Source organism: Hyperolius riggenbachi, chromosome 1 (genome assembly GCF_040937935.1).
Source record: "Hyperolius riggenbachi isolate aHypRig1 chromosome 1, aHypRig1.pri, whole genome shotgun sequence".
Lineage (NCBI taxonomy): Eukaryota > Metazoa > Chordata > Amphibia > Anura > Hyperoliidae > Hyperolius > Hyperolius riggenbachi.
Window position 1 is genome coordinate 456,295,310 of NC_090646.1, and position 19,943 is coordinate 456,315,252.

Below are 19,943 nucleotides of genomic sequence, written 5' to 3' on the forward strand. Positions count from 1 at the left end.
CTATAGAAGAGTAAGGGCATACACCAATGCAAGTACATGTTGTTCAGGTAGAACCAGTACACAAAACTGTATGGGTGGAGCCCTTATGAACTTGCTACTTATTGAACTTTGGGTTGGAAACTCCATGTAAAGTGATGACTAGACTATAGATGAGGAGGCAGCTGGTCTTTTCATAGTAAGTGTAGAAGAATGTCAGGGGAGTAACAAGTACAGATTATTTGATTTTCTGAAAACTGTGTTTTTAAGGTTATTCTTGAATATTACAATGCTGTGGAGAGTATTCCAAAACTGTTCATGAGTTCCATGGTTTCTTTAGAGGTATGTGAGGAGGTCACCATGGTTACACTAGTTTATTACACTGCATATTCTCGATAAATGAATGTTTTAAAGCAAATATTTATGCAGTGTAAATCATTCCTCTCTAGAAACTTTGCTCCCTTTCACGGCTATTTTTTTCAAAGTATTCCAAAGATCTGTGGCCACCCCCACCTGTGTTGCTGCGGCCCACCTCCAGCTTGGCAGCCACCTACCAAGCCTTAGCTCCTGAGCTGGGGGCTGTCCAAGGGAGTGGCCACAAAGCTTCTGAACACACACACCACGGCAGTTTTGCAAAGTAAGAGGCAGAGTTTCAAAAGAGTAATGATTTGCAGGTGTGATTCTGCCCATCACTTGCTGATTCTAGTAGGGCTGGAAAAGCGATATGTAAATAATCATTTTTCGGTCTATAACATTGGTTGTTCTTAATGGTTAGCACAATGTTAAAAGGTAACTTAATGTGTAGAGTGCAGTTCCGTTATTCTAAGCTAAGGTTGCAATGGTATGAAATTCCACGGTAAGATAACGGTAAAAAAGAAATACCACGGTATGACCATATTATGGTATACGGTATTATACAATTATTTGGACCCAGCCCCCCTCCCCCGCTTACATTGAATAATGTGCCCCCCCCCCCCCCCACCCCAGTACTAGGTGGCCGCAGCTTAGGTAGCCAGGAATAGGTGTAGCCAGTAGTAGATTGCCGCAGCATAAGTAGCCAGAGATGGGTGTAGCCAGTAGTAGGTGGCTGCAGCATAGGTAGCCAGTAGTAGGTGGCCGCAGCATAGGTAGGCAGGGATAGGTGTAGCCAGTAGTAGGTGGCCGCAGCATAGGTAGACAGGGATAGGTGTAGCCAGTAGTAGGTGGCCGCAGCATAGGTAGACAGGGATAGGTTTAGCTAGTAGTAGGTGGCCGCAGCATAGGTAGCCAGGGATAGGTGTAGCCAGTAGTAGGTGGCGGCAGCATAGGTAGCCAGGGATAGGTGTAGCCAGTAGTAGTTGGCCGCAGCATAGAGAGCCAGGGGGCAGTGAGGGGGAACGCAGCGCAGGGATAAATACTCACTTGCTGGCAGCCTGGTCCTCGTGTGTACTGGCCTCATTATGCTTCCTGTTCTTGCATCATCTCCTTGTAGTAGTGCCCCTGATGCAAGAACAGGAAGTAGAATAAAGTCAGTACAGTGTGGAGGACCAGGCTGCCAGCAAGTGAGTATTTACTTATCCCCGCTGCTGTACGTGTGCTTGTCGCTGCGTCACATCCCCGCCACTACGTGCCCCCCCCCCTAAGGGCTTGTTTCCACTGTTGCGACGCGATTTCGGCCGCATTCCGACGCTTGTAAAAACGCATGCGGATGCGTTTCCACGTGCGTTTTTACCCGCGATTTCGCATGCGATTTCGCATGGCAGGGTGCCATGCGAAATTAACCATGACACTGCCAGGGCTAAATAAAATTGAAAAAGGTGCGAAATCGCACGCGAAATCGCGGGTAAAAACGCATGTAACAAACGCATGCGTTTTTACTATTAAATACATTAGCGGCGATTCGCACGGATTCCCGACGCAGGCGAAATCGTTGGCTCTTTTGTGCGTTTTTTTCACGCTGAAAAAAACGCACCTCAACAACGCTACAGTGGAAACAGGCCCATCCACTTGTATTACATGTGCGGATCTGCATGCGTTGGACGCATGCAGATTCGCGATAGTGGAAACGAGCCCTCAAAGCCGGCAAAATGTGATTGTGCATGGTACCATTACCATGCGTATTCAAACCGCGCTATATCATCATACCGGTATACTGCGGCAACCCTATTCTAAGCCCATGTTTTTTTGTCTAGAAGTAAATGGCAGTCCCTACCTTGGTGCTGCCAGTCAGTGCCGTCCTCCCCCCAACCTAGTCTGCCTATGCCCTGCCCCAGTTTTAACATAGAGCGGATCTTGAAGACCACAACCATTTCTTACAACTTTGATATCAGTATTTGTAATGCATCAGTGAGCTCTGGCATATCTAACACAAACCTAACAACTGACTCCTCTCCCTTCTGTGAGGAAAACGGACTACTGCAGTTTCGAGAATACTCCCATGATCAGCTGACTGAAAACATTGAGGGAGAAACAGAGGGAGAAAGTAGCTGATTGGTTTTCAGAAACACCCAGCTGAACAGACGAATGCTACAAAAGTCTTCACAGTGGGTGCTGTTACTTAAATAAGCATGACTAAGTGTGTGCTGGGCTTATTCTAGTGCAGGCCCTTCAGTTGGTGATGAATGTGGTGCTCTCACTTTAAAGGACACCTGAAATGAGAGTGCTACGGAGTCTACCATATTTATTTCCTTTTAAACCATGCAAATTGCCTAGATGTCCTGCGACAGACCCTGAACAAGCATGAAGGTCAGATGCTAGACTGAAGTTTGCTGCATGCTTGTTACAGGTGGGTAATTCAGACACTTCTGATGCAAAAGTCAACAGGATGCCAGGCAACTGGTATTGTGTAAAAAATAAATAAAATTAAAATATGGCAGCTTCCATAACCCTCTCACTTCAGGTGTCCTTTAAAGTCACTATACTGTGAGGAGACTCAGAAGTACTGTTATGGTCCATAAGTATAGCAATGTGTGCCCAGGAGCACCCACACTAGGCCAAAGGTTTAAAGTGTGTGCCCAGATCCTCACCCCTGTACCAAGGTATCACAGACTGCAGATTCTCCAAAGGATCGACACCACACCAAGTATTGTTAGCTCTTACACTTTATTTAAAAGTCATGTTAAAATGACAGCAACAGCAGCCCACTATTTCAGCTCCTATGTCCTTTGTCAAGATGCCAGTGTCAAATGCCAACTTGATGGCAATTTGACAAAGGCCATAGGGGCTGAAACAGCGGGCTGTTATTGTCATTTTAACATGACTTTTGAATAAAGTATAAGAGCTATCAATAGTTGGTGTGGTGCCAATCCTTTGGAGACTCTGAAGACGCTTACCACACGCCCACTAGTGGCCAGACCGCTCAATGCCTTCCAATCTTATTTCAGCACACAGACTATCCAACCTCGTGGATGCAATCCGTGCGCTGAAACCACTGGAATTCGGCAGCAGACAGGCTAGAAGGAAGTGCATGAGCTACGGTAATACAAAACTACACAATATTTCAGGTATCTGCCACCACTCTTATGTACTGACTGAGAGGAACCGTCTGACTATTCTAAACCTGCAAATAAAAATTGTTAAAACCAGGGCTGTGGAGTCGGTCCAAAAATCCACCGACTCCGACTCCTCAGTTTAGGATTCCACCGACTCCGACTCCTCTAATTTGCATATTACAATTTTGTTGATTAAAAGTATGTAACATGAAATTCGTCTCTTAACTGCCAACGCTTAGGAATTTTACAAGACAACTGAAGTGAGAAGGATATGTAGACTACTATATTTATTCCCTTTAGACTAAAACTAGTCCTTGGTAAGAGTACTTGTAAAAGGTACAAACCGGAACAAAGAACATCTATCAGGCCCTAGGCAATGTAAGTGTGGGTACATGTAAGAATGATGTGCAGGTACTCTGCAGGGGAATGAGGAGATTGTAAACAGACAACACCTCTGTGTTCAATGTGCACAGCATTCTCAGTGGATTCCCTGCAGCTCTGTGGGGAGTGCATATGTAGAGTATAGTACTACTGTGTAACAAAGTAAACCTGAGACAGATGAAATTAAAGTTTTATACATACCTGGGGCTTCCTCCAGCCGCCTTCAGGATAATCAGTCCCTCGTTGTCCTCCTCCACCACCTGGATCTTCTGCTATGAGTCCAGGTACTTGAGCCAGTCAGGCGTAGTGCGCATGCACACACTCCGCCGCCAGGAGCATACTACACCTGTGCAGCACTATTGCGCAGGTGCAGAATGTTCCTGGCTGTGGGAGCGGCATGCGGCCGGACAGCGCTGACTGGCTGAATTACCAGGACTCATAGCAGAAGATCCGGGTGGTGGAGGACAGCGAGGGACTGATTAGCCTGAAGGGGGCTGGAGGAAGCCCCAGGTATGTATAAAACTTTACTTTTCATCCGTCTCAGTTACCCTTTAATTTGTAGTCACCAAACCAAATTTTAATAACATATCACATTATTTGATTTCATCAGCAAAGGGAGTGCATACATTTGCATAAATCAGCATCAATGCAGAATTATTTCCATCTCATTGACCATCTCTATTAGTGACACAGCTACACATCAGGCTTTATTCTTACAGCATAGATGTTATTTAGTATATATAAGAGATTCCTGTGTACACATCATATATACAGTCACAATCAGATATGTATATCTGACCTTAAAAATACGGGGACTGCTTTATTGAAGCAGCACAAGTAACTAATTTTTATTGGTTTATTTCATTTTTGTGGACTAAGCACAGCTATTACTGTATATATACATTATTTTTAATGACTATTATCTGAGAAATAGAACATTTTATCATATTTTCTATTTTAATTACAGTTACAAATTCATTAGGAGTCGGAGTCGGTGCATTTTTTTTCCGACTCCAGGCACCCAAAATTGCCCGACTCCGACTCCACAGTCCTGGTTAAAACACTCTACTATGGCTATAACAATACAATACTTCCGGGTAGCGAATCTTCAGAAAGGCTAGGATTCTTTTTGGTTGGCTGAAAAGCAGGACTGCAGCTGAGACAAAATGACTTAAGGTCTTTTTTTTTTTCTATTGTAAATGCAATATAAATAATATGTACAGAAAATCATCAAAAGTAACAATTATAGAAACAATGATAACCCAGATGAAATAAAAAAGGGAAAACAAAAGAGAAATGAATACTTAAAGTTGAAAGAAATATGTCCTTTGTGGAAACTCCAAACAAAATGGGAAAAGTCCTTTGTTTCAGAATAAAAGTTCAAACAAGATGGCTGCCAGCTTAAAGGACTTACGAGGCGAAATGCTTAAAAAAAGTTATGTACCTCATTGCTAAAGCAGACCTCAGGGCAGACGAACAGCACCTTCCTTTTCACGATCAGGTGCTTTATCAGGCTAATCCAGGTTACATTGCAGCTCCCGACCCTCCACAGGGTCGCCCTAGCAGAATCGCCGCTTTAAAAATCCAACTCCTGCGCAGCTCGCATAGCCGTGGCCGCGCAGGATTACAGCCCCGCTCGTGTCCGCCCTCACTCCGTGCGCTCTACTATACGTCATGTGGGCGGCTCCACATGACCACCCACATGACGAACTACACTGCCAGCCAGCCGCGCCCCCTCAGCAGAGAATACAAGCTCTGAACGAGCAGGTACTCACTCGTTCAGCGCTTGTATTCTCTGCTGAGGGGGCGCGGCTGGCTGGCAGTGTAGTTCGTCATGTGGGTGGTCATGTGGAGCCGCCCACATGACGTATAGTAGAGCGCACGGAGTGAGGGCGGACACGAGCGGGGCTGTAATCCTGCGCGGCCACGGCTATGCGAGCTGCGCAGGAGTTGGATTTTTAAAGCGGCGATTCTGCTAGGGCGACCCTGTGGAGGGTCGGGAGCTGCAATGTAACCTGGATTAGCCTGATAAAGCACCTGATCGTGAAAAGGAAGGTGCTGTTCGTCTGCCCTGAGGTCTGCTTTAGCAATGAGGTACATAACATTTTTTAAGCAATTCGCCTCGTAAGTCCTTTAACCACCCTGGCGTTCTGATTAAATCGCCAGGGTGGCTGCGGGAGGGTTTTTTTTAAATAAAAAAAAAACTATTTCATGCAGCCAACTGAAAGTTGGCTGCATGAAAGCCCACTAGAGGGCGCTCCGGAGGCGATCTTCCGATCGCCTCCGGCGGCAAGAGATAACACGGAAGGCCGCAATGAGCGGCCCTCCGTGTTTCGCTTCCCTCGTCGCCATGGCGACGAGCGGAGTGACGTCATGGACGTCAGCCGACGTCTTGACGTCAGCCGCCTCCGATCCAGCCCTTAGCGCTGGCCGGAACTGTTTGTTCCGGCTACGCTGGGCTCGGGCGGCTGGGGGGACCCTCTTTCGCCGCTGCACGCGGCGGATCGCCGCGCTGCAGCGGCGATCAGGCAGCACACGCGGCTGGCAAAGTGCCGGCTGCGTGTGCTGCTTTTTATTTCGTGCAAATCGGCCCAGCAGGGCCTGAGCGGCAGCCTCTGGCGGTGTTGGACGAGCTGAGCTCGTCCAGACCGCTCAGCAGGTTAAGTCCTCATGCTAGCTGCTTGCAATCCTTATGATGGTAAAATGGAGGACTGAACTCAGATTTCAGTCCTTGGCTTATGAATGATCCAGCTTTTAGGGTGGGATCTCAGAGTCAGCCCCGGGGCTGGACTGGGCGTTATTACACTTTGGGCTGGAAGCTTAAGCCCAAAAAATGACATTTTCCAATTTTCAGCCCGCGTTTTTCGCACACAAATAATAACAAATGATTAATCCTCAAAAAATATACATCGAATTGGTAAGATTGTAAGATGTTCTGGTACTGAAAAGCTGAATAACGTGGTTGCTGGGTATGTCCGCGGCATAACTTTGATATTAGAATACTCAGCGGATCCTGACCAACAAAATGATATAATTTTCATACCTATCATATGTACTGTATCTTTTAAACTGGCAAAAAACAAACAATACATTTATTTTAGATCTGCTCCTAGTGGAGCCTTGCTGTCTCTCTCCCCTGCTGAGTCCAGAGACCTCTATAGCAGTACAAGCCAAATGCTACTTGCAGATGGTAGTCACACCTAACTAAGAAGTAGGACTTATTTTGTACCCATTATTAAACACAAACTTTGGCCTCCCTGGAGAACAAATGTAATCACATAATTAAGGTCTTTTACCTGCTAGACCCCAAGATTGCCTCCTCCTGTCCCCAGATATGCAGTCAAAATTGGAAACAGAAAACCGATTGATTGCGTTTCTTCCCAAATCGATTGCGTTTCTTCACGGGTCATCCATGACAGCGCTATTCAAGGAATGCAAACAAGGGTTATACAGGTAATACAAATGCCTAATATCCACTAATATTATTATTTAGTATTTATATAGTGCCAGCATTTTTGCAGTGCTGTACAGCGTATATTGTCTTGTCACTAACTGTCCCATCAGAGGGGCTCACAATCTAATCCCTACCTGGGCAGCACGGTGGCGTAGTGGTTAGCTCTCTCGCCTTGCAGCGCTGGGTCCCTGGTTCAAATCCCAGCCAGGGCACTATCTGCAAAGAGTTTGTATGTTCTCTCCGTGTCTGCGTGGGTTTCCTCCAGGCACTCTGGTTTCCTCCCACATTCCAAAAACATACGGATAAGTTAATTGGCTCCCCCTAAAATATTGGCCCTAGACTACAGTACTTACACTACATAATATAGACATATGGCAATGGTAGGGATTAGATTGTGAGCTCCTTTGAGGGACAGTTAGTGACAAGATATATATATGTATATGTATGTATGTATGTATGTATATATATATATGTATGTATGTATGTATGTATGTATATATATATATATGTATATGTATATGTGTATATATATATATAAATATATAAATATATATATGTATATGTATATGTATATATATATATATATATATATATATATATATATGTATATGTATATATATGTATATGTATATGTATATATATATATATATATATATATATATATATATATATATATATATATATATATATATATATATATATATATATATATATATATATATATATACTGTACAGTGCTGCGTAATATGTCGGCGCTATTAAATACTAAATAATAATAATACCATAGTCATATGTCTATGTATGTATTGTATTCTAGGGCCAATTTTAGGGGAAAGCAAATTATCTTTATGTGCCCTGGCTGGGATTCATACCAGGGACCCAGCGCTGCAAGATGGAGAGTGCTAACCACTACACTGTGCTGTCCATGCCTATAATGCATACTAATGTATGTGAACAGCAAAATTACATTTTGCTACCAAATTACGTCAGATGATGTGTCTTGCCCATACAAGAAACCAATGAAATTCCGTCTTAGCCCTATGTTGTAGTAGGAAGGAATCAGTTTTTGCTGCTCAGAGCCAATGGTACCTAGTTGGTTAGTATGGGATAATGCACACCACTTCTCTTTGCATGTTATTAATTACTCCCATCAAAGTTGTTATTTATTAAGAACCTGGAGCCTTTTTGCTATAATGTACTTGCGATTACAAGTGCCATTAAATCAGGATACAGGTTGACAAAATGAAATTGAGTGGAACAGAAACAGACAGCTTTATGACACTGATGTGGAAATGTATTTGCAGACGCGTGGCATTTCTATTGTAATCATGAACATGCTCTGGGTAAGTACACATGATGGCTTGTACTTTCATCCATTTTCTTCTTTTCTGTCAAAGGTGGGAAAGAAACTGCAGCAGAGTGAAGGCCCTTTGAACACAAGCTTTACATCCTCTGTTATTTGTGGCTTTTCTCTTGCTTCATAAGGCCATGTTGCATTGTCACAGGAAAGATGAAAACCGGGCTTGATCTTTATTCAGTTTTAAACTGTCTTTTTTTCGAGCTCTGTTCCATGGCCACTGAAGACAAATTGCTAAAAAATGATGGAATACTAAAAATAAACTGAATAGAGCTGACAGCATTGTTTATAAGATGGAACGAACAGTACCAGTAATCTTAAGAACATGGGTATTTCCGTTGCTGAGTTCTAAAGTTTCTCTGTCTGGCATGCTCATGCTGTGGCTTTACCACGCAGTGCCTACTGTTGCCTCACTACCAAGTTGCTATTTGTTATAGTATTATGACTCACTAAATGCAGTAGTACAGCCATAAACCGCACATGTCTTCCAGGGAACCAACACCTAAAAAAAAAAGGGAAAATGCTGTCATTTCAGCTCCCATATTTCTGGCACAACAGGTCCATCTTAAAGACTTGGGGCCCTTTTACACTTAATGCGTTGGTATTCGTTAGTGTGTGTTAGTATGCAGTGGGTCGCAGTTTTTTTTTTTTTCATAGCAGTGCATTGTGAAATAGATTTCAGTTAAAGCGTGTAAAGTGGGAACTGTGCCATAGGAAAACAGACATTACTTTGAAAATCAGTTTTCTTTGTTATAACTGACAGCAACTGATTAAGTGTAAAAGGGCCCTAAGGGCTCTTTCACACTAAGACGCTGCGTTGCATGCAACGTTAAGGTCTCATAACGTGCCCCTAACGCAACGCATGTTAGTATTGAAGTTGGACTTTATATAGAGCCGCGTTATGCGTCTCTTGATGTGTCCATGATGTGTACTTTTTGACGCATACTATTGAATGAAAACGGCGCATACGGCAAATTGAAAAAAAAACAGTACTGCGCATGTGCAAACATTCGAACGCAGCCACAAACGAGTATAACGCACAGCAAGCTGCACTTTCATTGAACGTGCAGCGTTATACTCAAACGCAACATGGGCACTGTGAACAGCCTATTGATTTTTCATTGCTGTGAGTTGGGCTGCGTTACAGGCTGCTCTAACGTGCGTCTGTAACGTCCCACTGTGAAAGCAGCCTAAAGGTGTCCACACATCATACAAAAGATCCCATGTTTCACTAATTAAATAATTGTGATTAGTTGTCCCGAAAAATCGAGAGCTTTTCTTTGTTGTCCATCAATAAATCCGATCGAATTTCCTGTGTTTTTTTTTTCAGAGTTTTGGAGATTGGACATGTTGGAAATTTCAGACCAACTTTATTAAGAATTGTATGGTGTGTGATGGATTGTCAATTACTTGATGTACAGTTCCAATCAATTTTTTTCTGAGCTTTTAATTATTTTATTCATGATTGGGGAAAAACTGAACATAGGTGTGGTACATTGGTCAATTGTTCCAATCGGTCATAAAAAATGGTTGCTATTCTTAAATTATTATTTAAAAAATTGTGTGGTGTGTGTGGCCACCTTAAGTCTGGATTCACAGTGGTCCGTTGCGTAACGCACGTGTTATAATCTGTGTGAACTGCAAAGGAGATTGGACATAGACTTAAATACAAATCCTGCATGCAGCGAGTTAGAATTGCGTCTTCCCTTTCAACGTCGTACTGTGAACAGGCTCATAGAATTGTATTGGCACTGAGTTGACATGTAGAATTATTCTGCAATGCAACTCATGCACTGTGAACCAGCGCTAAGGATTACATCAAATTCTGCTTTTACTTTTTTGCTGCTTCATATAGTGCTTTGTGGTGATTAGAAGTGTACCCGCATACTGTGATAACATTAAAGCCTACATGGTGGTGTAGTGGTTAGCACTTTTGTCTTGCAGCACTAGGGGTACGGGTTCGAATCCCAACCAGGGCACTTTCTGCAGCAAATTTGTATGTTCTTTCCATGTCTGCGTGGAAAAAGCTCTGCTTCCACTTTTGCATAGTGTATAATTTCAGTATAAGCAGAGTGACAGGAGGAGCACATGAAGCGCATATAAATTACATGCTTAGTGGCAACAGCACAATTGTAAACGGAACATTTAAAACCCAACAAATGAAAATGATGGAAACTGTACTGAAAGAGCTGGGGTGTTTTGTTTTTTTACATTTTGCATTTGTGGGTTTTTTCATGACTGAATATAAACAGACTTATTCTATCCCACAGGAGTGCCTGCTGTGCTGGACTGGACTGATAATGGATTCAGTATGTGCTTTGGAGTCAACCACCTGGGTCCTTTCCTACTCACCAACCTGTTGTTGGACCGCCTTAAAAGTTGTCCTCCAAGCCGCATCGTTAACATCACTTCTAATGTTTACAAGTATCAGAAGCTGGACTTCACCGATTTAAACTACAACATAATACCACTTTTCACTTATTGCAGAAGCAAGCTGGCAAATGTCTACTTCACCCAAGAGTTAGCCCGACAGGGGGAGAAGAATGGAATCTCCTGCTGTGCTGTAAATACAGGTCAGGAAACACTTCCTATCATGCTTTGTGTGTACACATTTGTGATTTATGAATCTGCAGATGCTTTTGATTATACATCCCAAGAATGGACTTGCAAATTGGTTCAGGTGGGAATAAGATGATCAAATCATGACACACACACACACACACACACACACACACACACACACACACACACACACACACACACACACACACCCAGAGCCGGGACAAGGTCCTTCAGCACCCAAGGCTGAGAAAGCAAAGTGCGCCCCTCCATCCCTCCCACCCAGCCGTCACACACTAATTGCTATTAGACTAAGAGGCGCCCCAGGGCCCCCAACACCTTAATCTCTAGTTATCTGGCTTGCAGTCACTGCTATGCATGCCCTTTTCTTATTTCTTTGTGCTTCAAACACAATTGGGAATGACAGCTGAATGAATTGTGCGCCCCCCTCCTACACTGCGCCCTGAGGCTGGAGCCTCTTCAGCCTCTGCCTCGGCCCGGCCCTGCACCCCCCCCCCCTTTCCTCGAGAAAAATGCACAGTAAAAATTAAAGCTGCCCACACATTAGGCTGCGGATGTGGTAAAGTACTGATATCTTCCAGCTAGTGTTGTTTACCTGTTCTACCACTCTACAACCGCAGATATTAGACAAGATTTCAGCAGAGAGCTTGTCAAATATTGATTTGGTCTCTGCAAGCTTTAAAGAGAAACTCCAGTGAAAATAATGTAGTAAAAAAAGTTCTTCCTTTTTTTTACCATAATTATGTATAAATGATTTAGTCAGTGTTTGCTCGTTGTAAAATATTTCCTCTCCCCGATTTACATTCTGACATTTATTACATGGTGACATTTTTACTGTGGGCAGGTTATGTAGCTGCTCCTAGCTGTTTTGGCTGTTAGAGACAGCTGTAAACAGCTAATTCCTGTCTGGGAACATTGTTACATTGTGGCAGTTTGCCCAGAGTACCGCGGTCCCAGAGCTTCTTGCGGGAAGGATTTCAGCACAAAATCAGTCATACAGCGCCCCCTGATGGTCTGTTTGTGAAAAGCATTATATTTCTCATGTAAAAGGGGGTATCTGCTACTGATTGGGATAAAGTTCAATTCTAGGTTGGAGTTTCTCTTTAAAGGGAAGGTTCAGGGACTATGAAAAAAAAAAAAATCCTTATCCACTTACCTGGGGCTTCCTCCAGCCCGTGGCAGGCAGGAGGTGCCCTCGGCGCCGCTCCGCAGGCTCCCGCTGGTCTCCGGTACCCGACCTGGCCAGGCCGGCGGCCAGGTCGGGCCTCTTCTGCGCTCCATTGTGCGTTCCACGCCGGCGCGCTGACGTCATCAGACGTCCTCCGGGCTGTACTGCGCAGGCTCAGTACAGCCCGGAGGACGTCCGATGACGTCAGCGCGCCAGCGTGGAACGCACAATGGAGCGCAGAAGAGGCCCGGCCACCGGGAGCCTGCGGAGCGGCGCCGAGGGCACCTCCTGCCTGCCACGGGCTGGAGGAAGCCCCAGGTAAGTGGATAAGGATTTTTTTTTTTTTTTCATAGTCCCTGAACCTTCCCTTTAAAAAGCTATGCTGAGCCTCGATCATGTGCTTTGAATAGGGTATGACCACCTTGCTTTTAAAAGACTACACTAGTTTTCTCAAGTTTTTTTGTTTTTTCCTGCTCTTATTGGACCTGATTCGCAAAGCGTTTCTGTTAAATTATCTCACCTTATCTATTAACTCACAAGTTCTCTCTCCTTAAATGACTTAACTCATGATTTACCTCTCCTTATCTAACTTAACTCATAGTTTATTGCTCCTTATCTAACTTAAATCATGGTTTAGCTCTCCTTATTTGACATAACTCATGGTTTAGAATTATCTTTACTTATTTGATTATTTCATGCATTGTCACTCCATACAGTTAAGTTGAAAAATAAGTAACCTTCGTGAATCAACCGCATTGTTTGTTGGGGAAAACATGAAAACCACTCTGGTGTAAACCATGCATATGGCCGTTATGAACATTGTAATGTCTCGTTAAAGCGGAATAGCCCATCTTCCCCCTAACCTCGGACCTTGAGGGCATTTGTTCATTTACAGCAGTTTAACCCTCCTGGCGGTATAAAAAAATACGCCAGGAGGCAGCGCGGCAGTTTTTTTTAAATTTTTTTTTTCTATATCATGTAGCGAGCCCAGGGCTCGCTACATGATAGCCGCTGCTCAGCGGCATCCCCCCGCCCTCTTCAATCGCCTTCGGCGATCTCCGATCAGGAAATCCCGTTCAAAGAACGGGATTTCCTGGAGGGCTTCCCCCATCGCCATGGCGACGGGCGGGATGACGTCACCGACGTCACTGACGTCGGGTCGTCATTGGGAGTCCCGGGCCACCCCTCGGCGCTGCCTGGCACTGATTGGCCAGGCAGCGCACGGGGTCTGGGGGGGGCCGCGCGCCGCACCGTATAGCGGCGATCGGGCGCGCGGCGGCGGCGATCGGGGTGCTGGCGCAGCTAGCAAAGTGCTAGCTGCGTCCAGCAAATAAAAAATTAAACAAATCGGCCCAGCAGGGCCTGAGCGGCACCCTCCGGCGGCTTACCCCGAACTACGTTCGGGGTTACCGCCAAGAAGGTTAAAATGTTATACCATGAACTTGTCACTGTTCTATTATGACATCTGCCATGTTTAGTGGTGCTTGAAAGTTTGTAAACCCTTTGAAAATAATTAGGTCACATTAATATAATATAAAAACATAAAACATTTTTTGAACAAGTCCATTACTACCTTTTGTTGGTCAACCATTTCTGGGTAAGGTAATAACTATCTTGAATTTCTTCCACTTGGTCATAATTTTCTGTGCATTGGTGAAGTCCAAACTTAGGTGATGGTCTTGTATTGTTTTCCAGCTTTATGGGCATCAACAGCTCTTTTTCGAAGGCTCACAGACATCTGTGTAACAAAAAGTTTTGTCCCTTACCTCATCTATGAGAACATTGAGGTGACCTTTGCATAATTGTTATAGTAATTGTATCCCTTCTCTGTCACAGGCCCTGTTGTTGGAGATTGGACATCTCGGTTTTCCATCCTGTTCCGGATAGTGATGTATGTCTTTACATCGATGTTCTTTATCTCCTGCCAGGCAGCTGCTCAGACTGTAATATTCTGTGCTATATCTGATGACATTCTCCAACACAATGGTGGTTACTTTTCTGACTGTAAGCCATGCAAGTTAAGTCCTCATGTACAGGATGCTGGTATAGCCAAAAAGCTTTGGGAAGCAAGTGAAGTAATGGTTGGTCTTACATCTTCTCCCAGGGAGCACTTGGCTTCCAGAACAAGGTAGCATTGATCTTGTCAAAGTTCCATAAATCTTTGATCTTGGAACAATATTATCAACAGTGTTGTGTGGGCTTTCTTTGTACTTCCCACCATGGATACAGCTGTTGTAGATTTTGTCTTGTATTTATAATGATTGCAGCATGACACTGACAAAGATATTGATTCCGGGACTGGTTATCTTTTTATTTCAGGCACAGTCAGTGTGAAACAAAGCCATGAAAAGCCTACACCAGAAAACTGACATTACTAGGCCTCTCTTTGAGATATGTCAAACCTTGCATAAAATTGTGTATTTTATTTATTCAACAGATGTATAATATTGTATGAATAATTTTCTTTTTAATGTCTGTTCTAAGCAAGTTTGAACTTTCATTAAAATAATCTGATTCACATTATCACTAGGCTGTCTTTGGAAAAGCCTGAGGTATGAAAACCGTCTTGCTTTTTTCTGCTAAAGATGATTAAGGTGAAATTATACATATTAAGATGTGAACTGAATATGAACCGTGCATTGTATGTGGTTTGTGCATGCCATGCCAAAATGTAGTGACTGCTTTGGCATTTTTAAGGTTATCTAGGTTGTCATAGAAAATATATCTGATACAAAATATGCTTTAACTTTTTGTTAAAATTTTAGTTTTTTTCTGTTCAGTCAGCTAGTTGTGGGCCCAAATCGATCCAAACTGAATAATCGTCTATACGATTTATGAAAAACGATCTGATGGTGTAATATGTAAGGTTTGACAGAAAGATATGCAAATGAATGAACTTGCATGAGTGAATACATTTAAAAGCATTGCTGCTCCTGTTCCTGGCAAGCATCCATTTCTCTACCTTATGTGGTGGCCGGTCGCATCACCTTCATGGTCAGTTCACAGAAATGGAAGGCCCACTGCCTGGCTAAGGTGGAATGTGTATGCCAATGACAATGTGTTACAGATTCACTACAGCTTCATCAGTTAATGAATCCTTTACTATGCGGTCTTGTAGTGGTATTAGGTGAAATGGGTGTGAACAAAAACTTTGTGATTGTACCTGTAGTGTCGTCCCCCCCCCCCCCCCCCATTTTATACAGCTATGAATAGACTTTAATAATTGAGTTGCTTTAGTTGATAGAATTCATGTGTTCCAAAGTTTTGCATGCTGGGGGGTGCCACTATCCAACTCCAGATAAGGAACTGTTCAAATTTAAGGTGGCCATACATTTCTCGACTTGGCGACAGATCAACCGTCCAATTCAATAATTATTGAATTGGATGAAAATCAGTGCTGCCAAGAGCATGCCTGATCGACAATGCGACAAATTTCAGGCAGAAATTAGTAGCATGTATCGATCGGACATGCTGCAAGATGTGGGGCCGTCGTGGTTGATTGGGTTCGTGGCGGTAAAGGCAACCAATATTGGGACAAGCGACGTAACCTCTGGGGCTATTCTCCCTAATATATGAATGTGCTCCCCATGTGTGCATTTATACATTACTTGTACTGTGTCGCCCACCACATGGTGCCCATCCATCTTCCGAATCCCCCGCTCTTCCATTAGCAGTATGAGTGTGTGTGTGTGTGTGGCACTAATAGAAAAGTAGGGGAATGTGAAGACGGATGGGGAGCCACAGGACCAGTAATGTATAAAAGCACACACGGGGGAACATTTACAGTGGTTTGCAAAAGTATTCGGCCCCCTTGAAGTTTTTCACATTTTGTCATATTACTGCCACAAACATGAATCCATTTTATTGGAATTCCACGTGAAAGACCAATACAAAATGGTGTAGACGTGCGAAGTGGAACGAAAATCATACATGATTCCAAACATTTTTTACAAATAAATAACTGCAAAGTGGGGTGTGCGTAATTATTCAGCCCCCTTTGGTCTGAGTGCAGTCAGTTGCCCATAGACATTGCCTGATGAGTGCTAATGACTAAATAGAGTGCACCTGTGTGCAATCTAATGTCAGTACAAATACAGCTGCTCTGTGACGGCCTCAGAGGTTGTCTAAGAGAATATTGGGAGCAACAACATCATGAAGTCCAAAGAACACACCAGACAGGTCAGGGATAAAGTTATTCAGAAATGTAAAGCAGGCTTAGGCTACAAAAAGATTTCCAAAGCCTTGAACATCCCACGGAGCACTGTTCAAGTGATCATTCAGAAATGGAAGGAGTATGGCACAACTGTAAACCTACCAAGACAAGGCCATCCACCTAAACTCACAGGCCGAACAAGAAGAGTGCTGATCAGAAATGCAGTCAAGGGGCCCATGGTGACTCTGGATGAGCTGCAGAGATTACAGCTCAGGTGGGAGAATATGTCCATAGGACAACTATTAGTCGTGCACTGCACAAAGTTGGCCTTTATGGATTCGTGGCAAGAATAAAGCCATTGTTAACAGAAAAGCATAAGAAGTCCCATTTGCAGTTTGCCACAAGCCATGTGGGGGACACAGCAACCATGTGGAAGAAGGTGCTCTGATCAGATGAGACCAAAATGGAACTTTTTGGCCAAAATGCTATGTGTGGCGGAAAACTAACACTGCACATCACTCTGAACACACCATCCCCACTGTCAAATATGGTGGTGGCAGCATCATGCTCCTGGGGTGCATCTCTTTAGCAGGGACAGGGAAGCTGGTCAGAGTTGATGGGAAGATTAATGGAGCCAAATACAGGGCAATCTTGGGAAAAAACCTCTTGGAGTCTGCAAAAGACTTGAGACTGGGGCGGAGGTTCACCTTCCAGCAGGACAACGACCCTAAATATAAAGCCAGGGCAACAATGGAATGGTTTAAAACAAAACATATCCATGTGTTATAATGGCCCAGTAAAAGCCCAGATCTAAATCCAATCGAGAATCTGTGGCAAGATCTGAAAACTGCTGTTCACAAACGCTGTCCATCTAATCTGACTGAGCTGGAGCTGTTTTGCAAAGAATAATTGGCACGGATTTCAGTCTCTAGATGTGCAAAGCTGGTAGAGACATACCCTAAAAGACTGGCAGCTGCAATTGCAGCAAAAGGTGGTTCTACAAAGTATTGACTCAGGGGGCTGAATAATTACGCACACCCCACTTTGCAGTTATTTTTTTGTTTTTTTTGTTTTAATGTTTGGAAGCATGTATGATTTTCTTTTCACTTCTCACGTGTACACCACTTTATATTGGTCTTTCACAGGGGTCGAGTGGGGCGTGGACGACATCCACCTGCTTTTTTCAGAATGTGGACGCCGTCCACTTTGGCATGTGTTCCCTCACCTTAGGGCTCCCCTTCCTGCCTCTCCTCTCCGATGTTTTTAAATCTCTGCGGCTAAAGTGGGCGGAGACTTACCACCGTTCACCCAGCCGCAAGGTACGCTCTGCTCTGTGCGCGGCTAGTCTGGTCTACTCAAGATGTGAGAAATCAAGGCCATCCCCTGGCAAAACTTGTACTGACCCTGGTATTTATGTATAGATAAATATGCAGAAGAAAATTAGGAAGATTTAGAAAACAGAAATGTATTAAAAAGTAAACTACTACATCCCAGTCTTATTTTTTATAATTACTGTTTCTATGCATTTTAAAGGGGGGAAAATGAAAACATACAGTATTTCTCAGATTTCAACCACTATAATTTTAAAATAAAAATTGCTACTGTATATAAAACCCACACATTTTATTTGAGTATTTATGCTGTTATCAAAACATTGAAAGTATGTTCTTACAATGTGTGGTGACAATATTTTATTTGGAGAGAGAGGTGTATTTTTTTCTGGTTTTGTGTTGGTTTTTTTGAGTTTTTTTGTATTCTCATTGTACTCAACCAATTAATACAAGTAAAATAACAGTAATATAACCTCATGACACATATATTTAAAAAGTTGAGTTCTGAAGGTAACAAATTACGTATTTGTTTAGAAATTTGTTTTTAGAAGTTTTTATTTTGGTTCAGAATATATGAAAATAACAATGTTATTACTTATGATTCGATTTGTCACTAAAAATAATTCACAAGACATTGTCCTCAACACTAAAACATTCTAAAATCTATTCTACAACTTATAACAGTTAAAATTATATCACATATGTCTCATTTGATAGCTAGCTGGACATTTAACTCCGAAGTGAATATGTGGATTTCTACAGGCCAATTTGTATTTTAGAGCCATTCTTTGTTTGCATAGCCCCAGAAGAGTCTGGACAGTAGAAAAAGGCCACACATGCCACTATTCTAGAAAGCTAACAACCAGGGCTATTCAAAAGTGGGTGTTTTGTAAGTTACAGACTCGTGTAGTTTTGCTGAAACTTTCCCAAACTGGATCTTAATTTTGAAAATTACATTTTTTTTTAAAATGGTGAATTGTATGTGACATGGGTCCAAGCTGTAAGACGCATCAAAATTAGTTCTACAGTTCATTTTGATTACATGTACCTCATTCAGTAACAAACTGGATGCACAGTAATCCATGATTCTTGAGGTGTAACTTTTTTTGCACTAATTGTTACAGCACCATTCTTTGTTTGCGTAGTCGTTCCAGTGCTGGGACCCGCTGAATATTTTTAGAGCTTGTTGAATATGTTCTTGTGGCCACGCTTGTTCATGTACAAGCACGGTTGTACTGCAGAGGTGCAAGTATGGCCTGTGCCGGCGCAGTAGCAAGAAGAAGCTTGTGTATGGTTTTATGCTACTGTGCAGGTGCTGACCATGTCTGCACAGTACGGTCACGCTCATACCCAGTCGGGAGTGCAACCACAAAGAAGACTGTACCAAGCAATGGTGGAGTTGAGGAGGATCAGAGAAGCCTTTGGATCATCCAGAGACTTCCCTCTAACATTTGTTTTTGTTACTTACAGTTTTGCTTTAAGGCTGGGACCACATGTAATGGTTTTTGATGGTGAGCCATTCCCGTGAGCCTCTCCTGGCATAAAATTGCTAAGCATCTGTACCTATCATAGACTGGTTGACATGTGCCAGAGGCCTACGGTGAGCAAACTGTGCATTAAAACATGCACTCCATGTGCAAAATCGCCGGTGGACAACCGCAGCTATTTTCTGCAAAGCAAGTGTGGTCCCAGCCAAAGAATAATCACTGTTACTGGCTGTAACAGCAATCATTCACAGAAAACAGGAACAGAGAGCACGGACATGCACGGGGATCCATGGGAGAGTGTGCATGACCATGTGCTGCAGTGGTGGAATGACAGGCCTTATATAAGCAGCCTGTTTGCATGAAAAGATCGACAAACAGAACATTTTATATACAGACTGTTTGACTTATGGGTAATTCACACTGCACAATGCATGCACAAATGCGATTTTGTGCATGGGTTTCCGACACACTTAATGTGCGTAGTGCGTTTATAACATGGATGTCTCTGGCCTTGACACAATTGAACATGACAGGAAAACTTGTCATGCACAAAAATGGTTCCTGCTATGTTACAACGCAACTTGTG

General features: G+C 43.2%; 1 protein-coding gene across 3 annotated transcripts in view; it reads left to right on the forward strand.

Annotated features, from left to right (window-relative positions):
- The window catches only part of LOC137520629 (retinol dehydrogenase 12-like), a 62,667-nt gene extending 47,758 nt beyond the window's left edge, over window positions 1-14,909 (forward strand). For 2 of the 3 annotated variants that reach the window (XM_068238771.1, XM_068238791.1), the window contains 3 exons: window positions 3,339-3,458; window positions 10,909-11,211; window positions 14,223-14,909. In XM_068238771.1, the coding sequence (XP_068094872.1) occupies window positions 3,339-3,458; window positions 10,909-11,211; window positions 14,223-14,518 (719 nt within the window). In that variant the 3' untranslated portion in view covers window positions 14,519-14,909. The remainder of the gene's footprint in view (window positions 1-3,338; window positions 3,459-10,908; window positions 11,212-14,222) is intronic. The other variant, XM_068238782.1, reaches the window with a different exon arrangement.
- Window positions 14,910-19,943: the final 5,034 nt, after the last annotated feature.